The sequence below is a fragment of the Rhinopithecus bieti genome, unplaced genomic scaffold, assembly GCF_001698545.2.
Source record: "Rhinopithecus bieti isolate Rb0 unplaced genomic scaffold, ASM169854v2 scaffold_7212, whole genome shotgun sequence".
NCBI classification, from domain to species: Eukaryota; Metazoa; Chordata; class Mammalia; order Primates; family Cercopithecidae; genus Rhinopithecus; species Rhinopithecus bieti.
This window is the reverse complement of record NW_016806198.1, coordinates 4754777-4771528: the sequence shown is the minus strand read 5'-3', so window position 1 is coordinate 4771528 and position 16752 is coordinate 4754777. Positions and strand designations below refer to the sequence as shown.

General features: G+C 49.7%; 1 protein-coding gene across 4 annotated transcripts in view; it reads right to left on the bottom strand.

Moving 5' to 3' along the window:
* The window catches only part of ST3GAL1 (ST3 beta-galactoside alpha-2,3-sialyltransferase 1), a 44812-nt gene that overhangs the window by 12728 nt on the left and 15332 nt on the right, over nucleotides 1-16752 (bottom strand). For 2 of the 4 annotated variants that reach the window (XM_017875127.1, XM_017875128.1), the window contains exons 2-4: nucleotides 11335-11586; nucleotides 8547-8869; nucleotides 7988-8342 (exon numbers count right to left, since the gene is read on the bottom strand). In XM_017875127.1, coding sequence (XP_017730616.1) covers nucleotides 7988-8293 — 306 coding nt within the window. In that variant the 5' untranslated portion in view covers nucleotides 8294-8342; nucleotides 8547-8869; nucleotides 11335-11586. Of the gene's footprint in view, nucleotides 1-7987; nucleotides 8343-8546; nucleotides 8870-10938; nucleotides 11005-11334; nucleotides 11587-16752 lie in introns of those variants that run through there. The other 2 variants (XM_017875130.1, XM_017875129.1) reach the window with 2 other exon arrangements.

The window sequence follows — 16752 nt, the reverse complement described above, 5'->3', positions numbered from 1 at the left end:
TTGGTTCCCATCAGCTACTCTAGGCCCCAGGGGCAAGGAGTGGCTGGGAGAGGAGGAAGTGACCAGCAGTGGCTTTGGCCACTATCCAGAAGATGAGTGACCTGGGCATATGTAGGGAGGTCCCAGGGCACCCAGTCCCCACTGCAATGGAAGGAATCAGATGCCCCAAGGGGAGGCACGCAAGCAGAACCAGATTGCTCTTCCAGTTAAACCCAGGCAGCCTCTCCTCTGGCTTAAGACCATTAAACACGTCATGGGAAGCAGCACGATCTGAACCACACTTCACACCCACTGCTACAGTTATAAGTAAAAGTGCAAAACAAGTCGGTGAGAATGTGGATAAAATGGAACTTGTGCATTGATGGTGGGGATGTAAAACTGTGCAGCCAAGGTGAAAAACAGGTGGTCTTTCAAAAGGTAAAACAGAACAGCCATGTGGCCTACCAGCTCCACTCCTACGTATATACCCCCAGAAACTGAAAGCAGGGTCTCAAGCAGATATTGGTATACCCATGTTCAAAGCAGCATTATTCATAATAGATAAAAGGTGGGAGCAACCCAGTCTCCAGTGACGGATGAATAAACAAACATAAGATGTTCTAGACACATGATGGGATATTATTAGCTATAAAAAGAAAAAAGTTCAAAATAGTTACAACATGGATGGACCCTGAAAATACTAATATTATGATTAGTGAAAGAAGCCAGACACAGAAAAAGATTATATGATTCCACTTATATGAGGTACCTGGAGTAGTCAAATTCATAGAGACAGAGAGTGGCAGGGTGGCTGTCAGGTGCTGGGAGGAGGACGAGGTAAGGGGAAGTTACTGTTTAATGGGGACAGGTTTTGCTTGGGATGACAAAAATCTGCTAGTTATGGTTATAGATAGTGGTGATTGTTACACACGCTGTGAATGTATTTAATGCCACTGAATTGTACACATACAAGTGGTTAAAATGATAAATATTATGAATACGTTGTCACACACACAAATGCGACATCCAGATAAAATGCCTGCTTCTGATGGAACCGCCCAGGGCGGCCCCATGATCCTGAATGTGCGGAAAATGCTCCAGGAGGCTTGCTAAGGCGCAGATCTGACTCAGGAGGTTTGAGCTGGCCCCGAAATCCTGCATTTCTAACAGACCCCTGGGTGCTGCTGCTGCCAGGGCTGGTAGGGGGACCACACTCTGAGAGCCCCGGGGTACAGGACCACAGCCAGACTCCCCTGCAGGAAACTCCATGGAGGTCTCCAACCAGCAAGGGCTGCTGTGCCCCCCAGGCTTGTGAAGATGTGCCCAGGCCCACAGGATGGCCTTCCATCATGCCGCTACTTTGATTTGGGAGCCTGGCACCATGTATCCATCATGCAGTGACATTTACTGAGTGCCTGCGGGGTGCCACAGAGGTCCGAGAAGCCAGGACTCAAGGTCGGCTGTGGATGTGTGTGGGCAGCATGTTGCATGCTTCACACAGCACCACATCATCTTGCTGGACTCTTACTTACTTTAATGACTTAAGAAAAATTTATTTATTGACTGATTGATTGATTTGAGATGGAGTCGCACTCTATTGCCCAGGCTGGAATGCAGTGGTGCTATTTTGACTCACTGCAACCTCCACCTCCTGGGTTCAAGGGATTCTCCTGCCTCAGCCTCCCAAGTAGCTGGGATTATAGGTGCGTACCACTGTGCCTGGCTAATTTTTATATTTTCAGTAGAAACAGGGTTTCGCCATGTTGACCAGGCTGGTCTCGAACTCCTGACCTCAGGTAATCCACCCGCCTCTGCCTCCCAAAGTGCTGGGATTACAGGTGTGAGCCACCACACCTGGCCAAAAAATAAAAATAAATTTATTTGAAAAGGAAACCTCTCATCTCTACCACAAGTAGAAAGCAAGAATTACCTGGCAGAAGTAAAATGGTAGTTGTACAATGCAATGAAAACAAAGCTACTGTATTCAGTTCCAGCTCTACCCTGCTGCCTGCCCAGGCAAACTCTCCTCTCCCTTAGAACAAGGCTGACAAGCCCTGACAAGGTGCAAAGTAAGACACCAGGCCAAACTGAAGCCCCAGCACTGCAGAGACAGGCGGAAAGGAGCGACGGCAGGAATGACCTCCGGGCTCTGTGAGGCGACTTTCTCTAATGCCCTGCCTCACCTAACATCACAAGCCCCACACTTCAGAAATCTCAGATCCGTTCCAATCTTTCACTGGCAAAAGGGGAAACGGAGGCCCAAGCCTTGGAAAGGGCTCACCTGAGGCCATCGAGCGAGTGCAGGGCCAGGTAGAATTCAGATGGGAAACTGGCTCTTTCTCTAGATTATCATCCTAAGTCCTCCCTGTACCAGGTGAGATGGAGCGGCAGGTTACTCCATGTAGTGTCACTGTTTTGGAAAAGAAAGATTCTGGTTTTCTCTGCCTTTTGTCAGTGACAATAAAAGTATGACAGTGCTGGCCGGGCGCAGTGGCTCACGCCTATAATCCCAACACTTTGGAAGGCCAAGGCGGGCGGGTCACCTGAGGTCGGGAGTTCGAGACCGGCCTGACCAACATGGAGAAACTTGGTCTCTACTAAAACTACAAAATTAGTTGGGGGTGGTGGCGCATGCCTGTAATCCCAGCTACTCGGGAGACTGAGAGGCAGGAGAATCTGGGAGGCAGAGGTCGTGGTGAGCCGAGATTGCGCCATTGCACTCCAGCCTGGACAACAAGAGTGAAACTCCATGTTAAAAAAAAAAAAACAGAAAAAAAAGTATGACAGTGCCACTGATAGGAACACAGGACAGAGTGTTTGGAAGTTTAGAGACACGCCCTCCCCAGCCTTCCTGACTAGTTTCCAAGTATATGTCTCTGTATACAATCAGCGCTCAATCAATGCCTGCCGCCTGGTGGCCTGAGCTCCTTAGGGAAGCACAGGGCCTCGGGTCGGCTTCCCTGGAAGCAGAGGCTGAGGCACAGATGCAGGTGTCCATGGTGGGTGCTATCTGGAAAGGGATGAGGAGTAAGGCAGGAGAAGGAAGGGGAGATCTCCATGGAGTCAAGCACTACAGGCTGGGGATGAGGGTGGGTGAGGCGAGTGAGGAGTCAGGCAAGTGGGGTAAGAAAGTCCACTCATGCCCAGGGGCATGGCCCGAGAGCGGGCATCTCCTTGAAGCTGGAGCCCTGGGTGCCTCAACTCACCCTGCACTTGGGCATGATCCATGGGAACTCTGGAGCGTGCACTGTGGCAGAGTTTGTCCTGTCTTGAGGCACGATGGCTGGAAGTCGTCCCTATCCACAGGCCACACCTGTCCTGAGAGTGCTGGGAAGAGGTACCCGCGCTCCCTTCCCACCCTCCTTCCTCCTTCCATGGCCAATGAACGATGCATCACCTTCTAAGAAGCCTCCCTTGGACCCTGGAAATATCAGTCTCTGGCCTTCCACACATGGCTGGCACCACTGGGGCCTCACCACAGGCCTCGTTCCAATCCCTAGCTGCTGTTGGTTTCCCTGGCCCCTTTGGTATTCAAGCAGCAGACACAAGCATGCCAGGTAGTACAGGCTCAAGATATGTCCACTGAATAAGTGAATGACAGCTGCTAAAGCTAACACACATTCATTCACTCAGCTCATCACAACTGAGCCCCTACCACATCCTTGGTGCCGTGTGGATGGACAGGTTAGCGCAGGGACAGGCGGTGCTTAGAAAGGGCTCGTGCAGGACTCAGGTGGCTCACCCTGGGTGGAATCGTGTGTTCTATGGTTGCTCTATGCAGGCCCTGTGCTGAGAACCTGATAGGCAGCTTCTCACTGAGTTCCTATAATGGTTCTATGAGAAAGGTGATCTTATAGACCCATTTTACAGGTGAGGAAACTGAAGCTTACAGAGGTGAAGTGAGTTTCCCAGGACGAAGACAGTTTGAATATCCTGGGTCTGACTCCAGACCACGTCCTTTAACTAGAAGAGGATCTGACTGTGCCCTTTGACAGTGGGTGACCTGGTAAGTGCAAAGTGAGGACAATGAAATACCTACACCCTCCTGGCGGTGGGGGTGGTAAGGGCGAGGCAATGGTACCTGGATAGCTGGGCCCAGGACCTGGCCAGAGTTGGTGCTAGGTGCCGGGTGGACAGTATGATGGTATTATTTTGCATTTGTGCACTGAGCATGGATGTCTGGGATGGGAAGATGCCTTAGGAGGGCAGGGGGTGGAAACCAGGGGAGGATTGCACTCTTTCTGTCCCTTGAGAATGTTCCCTGCGTATCACAGAACGGTTTCCCAAGTTGGGAGCAAGTAGAGAAGGCAGAGTCAGAATTCAACACAGCTTGTCTCCGAATTGGACATGGGGACTGGGGAAGAAGGGATCCCTGTTCCTGGATGTCTGGGACAGAGACCCGAGGAGAGGGTCACAGGGGTCAGTAGGTCCAGCCTGGGATGGTGGTGTAGTCTCTTTGCTTGCAGGGCAGGGCACAGGGCTGATTTGTAAACTCAACTCAACTCAGCTCAACTCAGCTCAACTCAACTCAACTAAAAGAGCGAGCCCCGGTGACTGCTCCTGTGTCCCTCTTCCTGCCAGGGCTGGGACGAGCTGGAATTGTGGTGCCCACTTGACTGATGAGGACTATGAAGCTCAGGGCAGGACGGGAGCTTGGGACCTCACATTCTCACCTAAGACTCTTCCAGCCCCTCAACAGTATGGGGGGAAACCGCCCCCATGATTATCTCCCACCGGGTCCCTCCCACAACATGTCGGATTTGTGGGAGCTACAGTTCAAGATGAGATTTGGGTGAGGACACAGCCAAACCATATCAGGACCCAAGTCCAGTTCTGTTCATGAACTGGTCCTGCCTGCAGGGGGCCTTTAAGCAGAGCAATGGCGCAGCCTACTCCCAGGATGGCTTTGATATCAAATATTCCCTGCCTCTATCCCGATTCTTTATTCAAAGCATGTAGTCTCTGTATTATCTGTGTATTTTTTAGAACCCCAAAGCTCTAACGCCCCGCTCCTTTCTGTTGATTTCCAGAGGATGAAGCCCCATTCCTTCCAAGTGGCTACCCTGGAATCAGCCACCAGAGGCTAAACTTCAGAAAAAGACAGCAGAGAAGGGCTGCAGGTAGGGGAGGACATCTGGTAGACAGGGAACAACTAAGTGGAAATATATTCAGCCTTAATTAATACTGAAAACAAAACAAAACACATAAGTTCAGTATTACTTGCCCATTAAACCAACAAAAATAAATACAATTGTTAAAACTAATGATTGCAGGGTTGTAGAGAACCTGGTGAAATAGCTTATTCCTCCCATGTAACAGGAAGGAACCTGAGACTCAGTGAGATGAAGAGCTTCACAGTCACTCCTGATGGGACCTACAAAGTCTGGGACAAAACCCAGGAACCCTGATGCCAGGCCTCAGTTCCTAAGTCTACATTATAGCCTGTGTTCTTTGAAGACACATAGGTTATATCCAAAAGCTGATGTTTTTCCCTTATGCCTTTTTAACCCCCCTGGGCGACATCAGCCTAAGTTTTAGAAACCGCCCTCCCCAAGAAGAAAGATCAATACTGTCTTGGTAATGGTCTCTAATAACAGTTTTTAATACGGTATTTCCAGAGGCTGGATTTGATGTTCTCTTTTGCAAAAGTCACCTAACTTTTCTGAGTTTCAGTTTCCTTATCTGTAAAATGACAACAAAGGCCCCCAAGTTTCTCCTTTACCTGCCAATGTGTAAGGTCCCTTCCTGTTTGGTTTATATCTAGGCTGCGTAGCACCCTGTTTGTCCCCAAAGGCCTTTGTAAACAGAATCCCATGGTGACACTGAGTATCACAGACTCCAGGCTCTGAAGAAGAAGTTTGGACTTAATGTGGTCCCAGCAACGCTGCTACAGGGGGAATCAGATCCAGAGAGGAGATGGGATGTATGTGAAGCCACCTCTGCCATCAATGTGTCATTTTCCCAACCCTGCTGGTTCTCAAGGGAGGGCAACTTTGTGCATGCATGTGCACCCCCCCACACACACCCCACCTGGGACACCTGACAATGTCTTCTGGCTATCACAGCTTGGGGATGGGGCACTCCTAGCATTTAGCAGGTAGAGGCCAGGGATGCTGCTAAACATCCTGCAATGCATGGGCAGCCCGTGTGGCTAAGGCTGATCCAGCCCCACAAGTCCATAGTGCTGAGGCTGAGAGCAGACTCTAATCCTTACCATGCCTGGCTCACCACCTCCTTCCCTAGACCCTTGGATCTTTGAAAGGAAAAGATCCTACCTGCCTAGTTCTCTGTCACCTCCCCAGAGCCTACCCCAGGACCTGCACACAGTGGTGCTCAACACAGATCAGCAAACCAGGACTCAGCCAAGTCTTTGGAAGCACAGCCCAGGACTTTCGACCCTTCTAAGTCTCACGCATGTTTTCTGTTCATTTCAAATAGACCTTCCTCCAGAATCTACCTGGATAACCTCTCTGAATCCTTCATGATGAGCCTGGCCATCACCTCCCGTGGGAAGCCTTCTGTGATAACCCCAGGCTCCAAGGGGAGTTGGACATGGAGACCACAGCTCCTGCACCCGCTTCCTGGGCAGCACCTATCATCCTGGCTTGAGTTTGTCTGTTTTCCCTTCTCTCCCCATCACTCCTGCAACCCAAGAAAGGAGACTCTACCTTTTCCATCTCCATGTAGTGATGCTTGGCATATAGTAGGTGCTCAATAAATAAGACATGAACACATATATCTTGCTCTTCTTCAATCTATTTTGCATTTAACAATGGGAATGACCTTTCAAATGACACGATCAGATCATGAAACTCCCTGATAAAAATTCTACAGTGACTTCCTGTTGCACCTACAAGAAATCCCAGAGTCCTCTCCTGGGTCTCGCCGACTCTCAGGCTTCGTCTCACTGCACCTCGCAAATTCACAGTCCCCCAGCCATGCAGAGCTCCTCCACTCCCCAACACATCCAGCAGAGGCCACCCTGAGGCTCCTGCACCCGCTGTCCCAGACATCTGCAGTGCATGGTCCTGCTCTTCTCATGGCTGCTGCCTTCTCTGCCTGTGGGTCTCAACTTGACTCCTGCTGTCTCAGAGATCTCCCTGGTGATCCCATTTACAGAAGGCCCCTCTAAGTTTCTATGATAAACCTCATTTGCTCTCTCTTCAAAGCACTGCTCTGTGAGCCTACCTTGTTTATTTCTTATCTTCCCCTCCCAGTCAGAATAAAATTCCATGAGAATAAGGATCTCTCTCTCTTTTTGCATTTCAATAGCTGTAGTGGGTGAAACAGTGGCTCCCAAAGAGATACGTTCAAGTGCGAGTCACTGGAACCTGTGAGCATGACATTTGGAGAAAGGGCCTCTGTGGGTGAAATTGTTGAGGATCTCTGCATGAGATCATCCTGGATTAGGGTGCGCCCTAAACCTGATGACAGGTATCTTCATAGGAAAAGGAGAGGGACATGTGATATATAAGGGGACACAGGGAGGAAGGCCCTATGGAAGTGGAGGCAGAGGCTGGACTGTTGCAGCTCTGAGCCCAGGAACACTCAGCACTGCCAGCAGCTGGCAGGAGCCAGGAGCGGGCGTGGGGCGGCTTCCCCCTCAGAACCTCCAGGAGGAGCCAAGCCTGCCTATAATTTGATTTCAGACTTCTGGCCTCTAGAGCTGCGAGAGGATGCACTTCTGGTGTTTTGAGCCATGAAGCATGTAGAAATTTGCTATGGCAGCCACAGGAAACTAAAGCCGTGCTTCCTGCTCTTAGATATAATAGATCCTCAATAAACAGTGTTGGACAATAATCTGAATCCTACTAACTGCCTCGCAGTGCCCCAGGTGTACACGGGGACTGAGCATTTAACTCTGGGAGCACCTCACTCTCATTACCAGACCCCCACCCTCAGCCCAGACCCCCACTCTCAGCCCAGGCCCCCTACCCTCATCCAGATCCCCACTCTCAGTCCACACCCCAACTCTCAGCCCAGACCCCATTCTCAGGCAACATCTCACCAGCCACCATCGGTAGGTGTCGTCCTCCAAGAGCGCATTCTGGGCGGTCAGCAGTGGCTGCACAGTCTGGTTGAACCTCTCGTCGAACCAGACCGAGAGCTTGCGCTGCCCGATGCAGTGGGTGCAGGTGCAGGGCCTGTGCTTGATCAGCCTCTTCAGGTTCTCAGAGAGCTCCAGGACCATCTGCTTGGGGAACCAGGTGGTGGCCACCATGGTGTGGGAGTAGTTCAGGAAGAAGGAGGTGAGGAAGATGAAGAGCACGAGGAAGGTGAGCACCTTCAGGGTCCTCTTCCGCAGGGTCACCATCTTCGTAGTCCTGATGGCGGCCTCCCACGATGGGTAGCAGAACTCCCTCCTAAGAGAGGAGAAAAACGGAAGAAAAATCCCAGAGGTGGAGGCTCAATCAGAAGGGATGGCGGGAATTCCAAGGGAGGACATAAGGGCCGCTAAGCTTGACTTCACTCCCGCTGGGGAGTGACCCAGACACACAGTCCCAGACACCGCTGTGTGGTAGACCAAGGCCATTCGTGACATGTTGGCTTTGCTTGCATATATTTACCTTTTCAGAAAATAAAGTAGCCTATTCTTCTGCGATCCTTAAAGAGCTGATAATGTCTCCGGATCAAGCTTTAACCAGTGATTTCCTTTCCCATCCAAACAAGATAAGAGGTCATTAATCGCTGTGACAGTCCAGGGTCCCTCAGGAGCAAGGACCTCGAAGGAAGGTTCTTGATCTAGCAGGGAGGGAAGCTGTCTCCGCCGTCCTCCTCCAACTGTATTTTCTGATGATCCTTAATTAGGGCTTTTTCTTTCTCATGCTGTCGCCAGAGACACGGTGGGTACGCAACCAGCTTGATGAAGGCACAGAAGGTTGTCTGTCATCTGCAAAGAAAAGGAGGAAGAAAACAGGGTGAGATTCTGTGATCTTGCTATAAAAAATGTTTCTCTCCACATCTCCACCAGGATGCATTCCGTGGTCTTCCTTCTGGTGTCATGCCAACCTGGCAGGTGGCTCCAGATGGTTTATCTACCTTTGTGAGCCTCAGTGCGTGGATACAATGGATGTTATCATCTCTTTGCAAGGTTACTATGGGATGCAGAAAGTGTCCCCTCCGTGCTTCCAACAACAAGAACCTAGCACATTGACACACTCAACAAACATTTGTAAAAGAGCTCATGATGCATGTAGGTACAATATATACAGGGATTGTTAAATGCATGTTACTTGCTTTCTCTCTGCTTCATTCTCTTCCAGATTTTGGATTTCAGCAACAAGCACAACAACAATGGTATGCTTAGAGAGTGACTCAGGGTTCCTTTTACCCAGGCATTCAAGCTCTGCCAACTGGCCTTCGTTCCATAGAAGGGGCTTTAGACGGTCCAAGTTCAAGTTCTGATTTCCCATCTGTGGAGCCTTGGGAAAGTTATTCAACCTTCCCGACCCTCAGTTTCTTCTTCTGTAAAGTGGCATACTAACACCCCTACTTATAGAATGGTTATGAAGATAAGATAAAATGATGTATGCTGGGCTTCTGGTATCTATTAGGCCATTGCTGAACTTTAATTTTCCTTCTTCAGTCGGGCGCGGTGGCTCACGCCTGTAGTCCCAGCACTCTGGGAGGCCGAGGCAGGCGGATCAGTGGTCAGGAGATCGAGACCATCCTGGCTAACACGGTGAAACACCATCCCTACTCAAAAAAATACAAAAATTATCCGGGCACAGTGGCGAGCACCTATAGTCCCAGCTACTCGGGAGGCTGAGGCAGGAGAATCCCTTGAACCTGGGAGGCAGAGCTCACAGTGAGCCGAGATTGCACCACTGTACTCCAGCCTGGGCAACAGTGCAAGACTCCATCTCAAAAAAAAAAAAAATTCCTTCTTCAACACATGAATGAATCAATATTCTTTGATGATCCACTAAGAGCTGAGAGGATGAGATATTCATGCATACATATCTCTTCAGATAATCCTCGGAATATACTGCCAGCTAGATACTAGTTTCCCTTTTTGTCTTGAAGAAACTCTCAGTTTCTCAGAAGAAACTGAGACTCTCCCTAAGGAAAGTGTCTCAGAAGAAACTGAGACTCAAAGAGGTTAGATGACTTGCCTAAGGAAAGGAAGGAGCAGGATCTGAGTCCAAATCCACAGTCCTCTGATTCCTTGCATCTGGAGGGGTTAGGGTTAGGGTTACTATGGTCCCCTCTTAGGGGACCAAGAACAGGGGGTTAGAGGGCTCTACCCTGGAGCAGACACCTGTCTTGTTAACTGTTCTTCATATTACTACAGCTGGAAGGATATAGATCAAGGGGGGAATATTCTTTTGAAGAAAGCAAACGGGTACCTCTCAAATGCCCATCAGAGACCCCCCTGGCTCTCACTGACACCTTGGGATTTCTGTATGATACAACTGCGGTTACACCTCTGCCCTGGAGCATGGTCTTTTGGTCTTTGCTTGGAATGCTGAAGAATGGAAGGAATCTGATCAATTCCTCCCCATCCTCAAGGTGTAGATCGTCAATAAGCAGGGTATTTTTTTTTTTCCAGGAAAATTAGAGTTGAAAGGAGATTGCTCACCTTTCGGTAGAAAGGAGGGCAGCTCAAAAACCATATTAAATCCACAGTGCCTTTCTGGAGACATCCAGGGCCCAAGATACATAGGGTGCAACCCTCTACAGCTTCCAGAAGTAGAAGCCCAAAGTATGGAGGATAAGGTCTGAGCTCTGCAGCTCAGCTGGCAATGTCATTTTTATCCGGCCCCTGCTCCAATTTTCACTTTTCACGACAACCTAGATTTTGTTCATAACCTAGTGGTGTCCACAGGTGTTCCATCCAATTCTCTCCCCACCTGCCCCCATCAAGGAGCACTTCTGTAATTTGAGTAAGAATAACTTCTGCATTATCACAGGTAGGCTCACAATTCACTTGACTGGCAGAGGGTTCCCACCTCTTACCCCAGTAATTGATTCAGGGATGCGCATATGCCTTAATTCATCCAGTCCAGCTTCTGTAGGGAAGGAAGAAACTCTTCTGCTCTGGCTGGCTTGTTGTTGACATGTGGAACATCCTGCTGGCTATTTTGCTAGCTTGTGTAGAAGAGACTAGAGCTGAACAACCTGAACAAATGGTGCTAAATCCTTGATCCTGCTCAACCTGCAGCCCCACCCTCATCTTGACTTTTTAGATACATGAGGGAATGCGCCCCCTTTATGGAATAAAGTAGATTATTTGTAACGTCAAGCAACATGACTGACCCACAGGTCACAGTTGCTCCTACCTCTGTGCCCCTGCTCAGGCTATCCCCACTGCCCAGAAAACCACCCCCACCCTGCAGGGCCGATGGTTCTTACTTATTCTCTAGGGCTCGGCTGGTGCTGACTCCTGGAGTGAGTTAGGGGCCTTTCCTGGCTCCCCAAGGTCCTGGCTGCACTCTGTCTGCACTCTTCACACATACGTCTCCTCCCTGGACGGGCAGCAACGTGAGGATGGAAACTCAGCCTCACTATGGCAGTGACCCTGTCACCCGTGCACACACTCAATGCTCAGTGGAGGCTTGGAAATGAATGGAGGGAAACAAAACAGCCAACAGTCCAGAGGGAGATCTGAGAAAGAAAGCACAGGTTCCGAGTCAGATTTCCATTCTCAGCAGCCTGCCCCACTCTGCTCACTGTGTGACCTCGAACAAGTCACCTAACCCTTCTGAACCATCCTTTCAATGGGAAAAAGGGATTGATAACACAAATTCTGCTCATTCTCAGGGTTGTCAGCCCATCAAGGCTGCCCATTCATCTCATTCATTGACTGCCTATTTGCTGGTCCTTGCATTCTCCAGGCCCTGGACAAGGTGGCTGGGGTACATCGTAAAAAGATCTAAGGTAGGGGCCTCTCAGGCATCAATAGGGCCCCAGATCCTTTGGAACAAAGGAGGCCAGTATGCCTGGATCAGACACAGGCTGGAGGAGAGGAGTGGGTGGGGGGTGAAAGGGAATCTGAGCATGCAGCCGGGGTGAGAGTGTGTTGGGCCAGAGAAGCCACAGTCAAGACTAAGTTTTCTCTGGGTTAGCGGGTTTCTCTGGAAACCCACTGGTGGGGCTGAGCAGAGGAATGCCATGGTCTTATTACATTAGCCTTTACAATGAACAGGGCCTAGGACACCCTTGCCCTTAGTGTTTCTGCACCCCTAATGCCAGGGCAGAGATGAATTCCCTGAAATAGATGACTGTTGAACCGTCTTGATCAAACAAGGCTACGGATGAGAAGTCGTGTTTCCTACAATGCCCTGCCTCTGCATGAGAGATATTAATGCTCTAGGCTGCTGCTAGGGGTTGGGTGAGAGGCAGGGCAGAGAGCAAGGTTGTGCTGCACAGGCTGTGGGACTGTGACAGCCTCCTCTCCTCTGGGGCATCCTGCAGCCACACCTCCAAGGCCAGGGCACTCCCCATAACCATCAGAGGCTTCTGAGCTGGTATCATTTAGCGCTTTCCAAAGCCCTGGATAAAACTGCAATGGAAAAGCAAGAACGCCGCTCCACCCCTTCCCTGGCTGCAGGGAAGAAACAGGACTGCATGTCTTCTCTGTGCTCTAGCAAGTATGGGGCAGCCTGCAGGCATGGGGGAATGCAGCCCTGGCTCCCAGAAATGAAACCTGGGTCAAGACGCCACAGACCAAAGATCTCTGCATGCCAAGTGTGTGGTGAGAGAGGCCTGGCCTCCCAGAACAAGGAGAAAGAAGAGAGGGAGCAGGGAAGGATGGGGAAGGAGGGAAGCTGGCTTCCTGTCCTCTGCCAAATGGCAGTCATTTCCCAGCCACATGCTCAATACGAGGAGGCATGAAGCACCTGCACACAACAGAGTTTAGTGGGGTCACCAGCACAAGACTGACAAATGTCAGCACACTTTTGAGGACTGGAAAGTAAGAATTTCCATACGGAGAGTACCTAATGAAGATAAACTCCTCTGGCAATAGGGAGTTGAGGGGCAATGACCAGAGACTGAGAGAACTGTGTGGAACTCCTGCAAACACGGATGAATGAACCACATGGGGTTTTGAACCCGTAGTAGATACCCGCTGAACGGGATGGTAGTAAACACCCATCACAGGCTGGGATGCCCTCCCAGCCCTTCACACAGCCCCTGGCACTATGGTTACCAGAGAACAGGTGTGCCTGAGTGAACTGTGCAGGCTGTTGGCAAAGTTGACACTTTCAGTACAGAGTGGCCACAACTTTCCCCATGTGATCCCCAAGCCACCTACCCACGGGAGAGGTGGGTAACCCTTAGGCTTGTCTCCCTGAAACCGAGAGAAGGCAAGTGACTTATCTAAGGTCACACAGCAAAATGGTGGCAAAGCCAGACTCCTGCCTTCTCCTGTGGCTTTCTATGTAGCCATGGCTCATTGTTCAATTCCATCAATACCTGCTCTTATCTGCCCTATCTCCCCCATTCCCTTTCTGATAACTTCTTTGGACTTGGTTTACTGTCATCCCTCCAGCCTCTTATGTTGGATACTATCTTGTTTACCTTCCCTTCTTGCTGTGCCTACTCTATTTGAATTATGTATTCAGTTCTTCATTTCAGTGGTGTCTTTTAGTTCTGGAATTTCCACCTAATTCTTTGACAGGTTCTACTTTGCTGGTGAATTTCTCCATCTTGTCATCTATCTTTGTGCAATTATTCACCACAGCCGTCTTAAAGCCCACACTGGATATCCTGTGATACTTGGATAACGTGGGTCTATTTCTATTGTCTATTTTCTCGGTTGCTCTGTCTTTTTTTGGTTATTTGGTTCTGTCCTTGGCAGGCCTGGTTGCTGTTTGTATTGTGTATGACAAAAATGCAGAGGCTGTGGATGAGGCTGTCCTCCTTCAGAGAGGACTGGTTGTCTCCTGACCAGCAGGTACAGAAGGGGCACATTACTCTGTTCTAACTGCGGCTGTGTTTCCGTTTTCATGAAGACTGGTCTATTTCCGGTTTACTCTTACTCCCGGGGCACAGCCATTCTCAACAGGTAAACTGAGATGCTTATCAGCGTGACTCTTCCTTACAGGCTCCTATCTCCAATTTCTGTCTTCCCTGTACTATGGGATCACCATAAGCTTAGCTTAACTTTTTAGCCTTTCTTTTTTTTATTGTTGTTGTTGTTGTTGCTGTGTTTTTGGTTTTGAGATAGAGTCTCACTCTGTTGCCCAGGCTGGAGTGCAGTGGTGTGATCTTGGCTCACTATAACCTCTACCTCCTGGGTTCCAGTGATTCTCCTGCCTCAGCCTCCTAAGTAGCTGGGACCATAGGCACACGCCACTGTGCCTGGCTAATTTTTGTATTTTTAGTAGAGGCGAGGTTTCTCCATGTTGGTCAGGCTGGTCTTGAACTCTCGACCTCAGGTGATCCACCCACTTTGGCCTCCCAAAGTGCCGGGATTATAGGCATGAGCCACCACGGCCAGCCTTTTCAGCTTTCCATCTGCTGTTTTCTGCTTGGTTTCTTAGACTCTGGACCCATGAAACTTAAGTGCTGGCAAATGCCTTGAAAGGAAACTTTTAAAAGGCACAGAGCACACGTTCTTTTCTTTGTGGTTCTTTTTGCTCTAGGTTCTTGGTTCCCTGGGTTTTGGTTGACTTAGTAGTCCTGAACTCACGGACTCCCTCTTCCTACCTGCCTAGCTCTGTTTTGTTTCCCCACCTTGCGAGACTGCCAAACACTCTGAACCGTTGCTCTTTGCTCGTCCTCTGCACCCTCTGCAAAAATCAGCACACACCTTGTGCAGGAAAGGAGCAGGGAATATTGGCTTTCCCCCAACTTATTTCCTTTCTCCTGGGGGTCTTCACACCTCAAGTCCTGGCTGCTTTAGTTGTTCTCTAATGCCTTCAAAGAGCTGGATTTCAAGTTTTTCCAGCTTTTATAGTTCTCAGTGGGAGAAAAGATCTGGTACAAGCTTCTGCCATTGCCCAAAGTAGAAGTCACAGCACCTTTCCTTTGCCTTTCCATGTTCCTGTTCTTGGAGTGGTTGCCTGTATGTGTCAGGGGCTTGGCAAATTCAGAGAAGAGGGTGGGGCCAGAGAGGCCTCAGAGGTGCCGAGGCAAACCTCCTCACACCAGCCAAGTGCACAGATGGTGGGAGGAAGAGGCAGATTTGCAGGCTGGAAAGTTGCAACTGCAGCCGTGGCAGCCACCACCTCCTTGCCCCACCCAAGGGGCCCCACTGCATCTGCTTTCACTTTATGTCAGAACATCCTGCTCCCAGGCCAGCTCTGCACAGACAGCAAGGATGACTTCCAGTGCAACACATCCGGGGACTTCCCGTTATTAAAAAACAGATCCTCCCATGGGCTTTGGGATCCTGGCCAGCTGGCTTCATGTATGGGCACAGGGTGCGACCAAGTAAGACCTGACCAGTAAATCTTGGATACTTAAAGGCTCTCAAACCTTCCAGTAAGAAGAATGACTCCTTTCTGAACTGCTCTCTGGCCCCAGCCTGGTCACTGGATGCTTGGAACCCATTTATTCTGGTTTTGTGAAGAATTTCCTAGTGGATCATGGCCAACAGTTGTCTGAACAACAAAACCAACAACAACAAAGGCACAGACAGACCTGCATTCAAATCCTGACTCTTCCCATTCCTGGATGTGTGTTCATGGGCAAGGCACTTGCCCTCTCTGATCCTCAATTCCTGAATCTACAAAATAGGATTAAAAATGCTCACACAGGCCAGGCATGGTGGCTCACGCCTGTAATCCCAGCAATTTGGGAGGCCGGGGTGGGTGGATCACCTGAGGTCAGGAGTTCGAGACCAGCCTGGCCCACATGGTGAAACCCTGTGTCTACTAAAAATACAAAAATTAGCCGGGTGTGGTGGCGGGTGCCTGTAATCCCAACTACTTGGGAGGCTGAGGCAGGACAATCACTTGAACCTGAGAAGTGGAGGTTGCAGTGAGCCCAGATCGCACCACTGCACGCCAGCCTGGCTGACAAAGTGAGACTCCATCTCAAACAAACAAACAAACAAAAATGCTCACACGAAGGGTTGCTGTGGAATAAAAGGCCTTGCACAAAAGTGACCAGCTCAGTTCCTGCCACAGCGTAGATGACCACAAAGGTCAATTCTGTCTCTCCCCACTAAGCTTCAAGGTCCTCATTTGTAAACAAAAAGGAAAAAGTCCAGCAGAACCCTTGGCCCGTCCCACTGGCAGGGTTATTTAAAAGACCAAATGAAATCAGGCATCAAATCATGCAAACCAGTGGTATTACACAAATGATGATTCTCGCTGAATTCATTATTTGTGTGAATTCCTTGATGTGCGGAACAGCTAAATCTTCATGCTTTCTACTCCTGTGGCCAAGACCTCCCAGGACCTGCAGGAAGGAGCTCCTAACATACTAGGGGAAAGGTCAGGGTTCCCAGGGGCTCCCAGACCCAGAGGACTCTGCAAAAGCCATGCCTCAGGTCAGGAGGCAGCTGTCCCCAGAGCCTTATGTACAGAGTCAGGCCCACCTGAGTTTGCAACCAGCTTTGACCTTCCCCAGGAAAAGGTTCCTCAAAGTTGCTCTGATATCTCCAATTTTGCACTCTCCAATCAGTCTTTTTTCCCACATGCTTGGAAACGCAGATGCATTGTCTTCTAAAGAATCCACGATTTACACATCCGCAGGAAAGCCTGGTCACCCTCACAACCTCCGACTGCCAGTCTTGAATTGGGGGTCATCTCATTTTTTTTGCATTGTTTTTTATAGTTTGCCACAACAGTCACAGATGCCATCCATTTGACCCTTTCA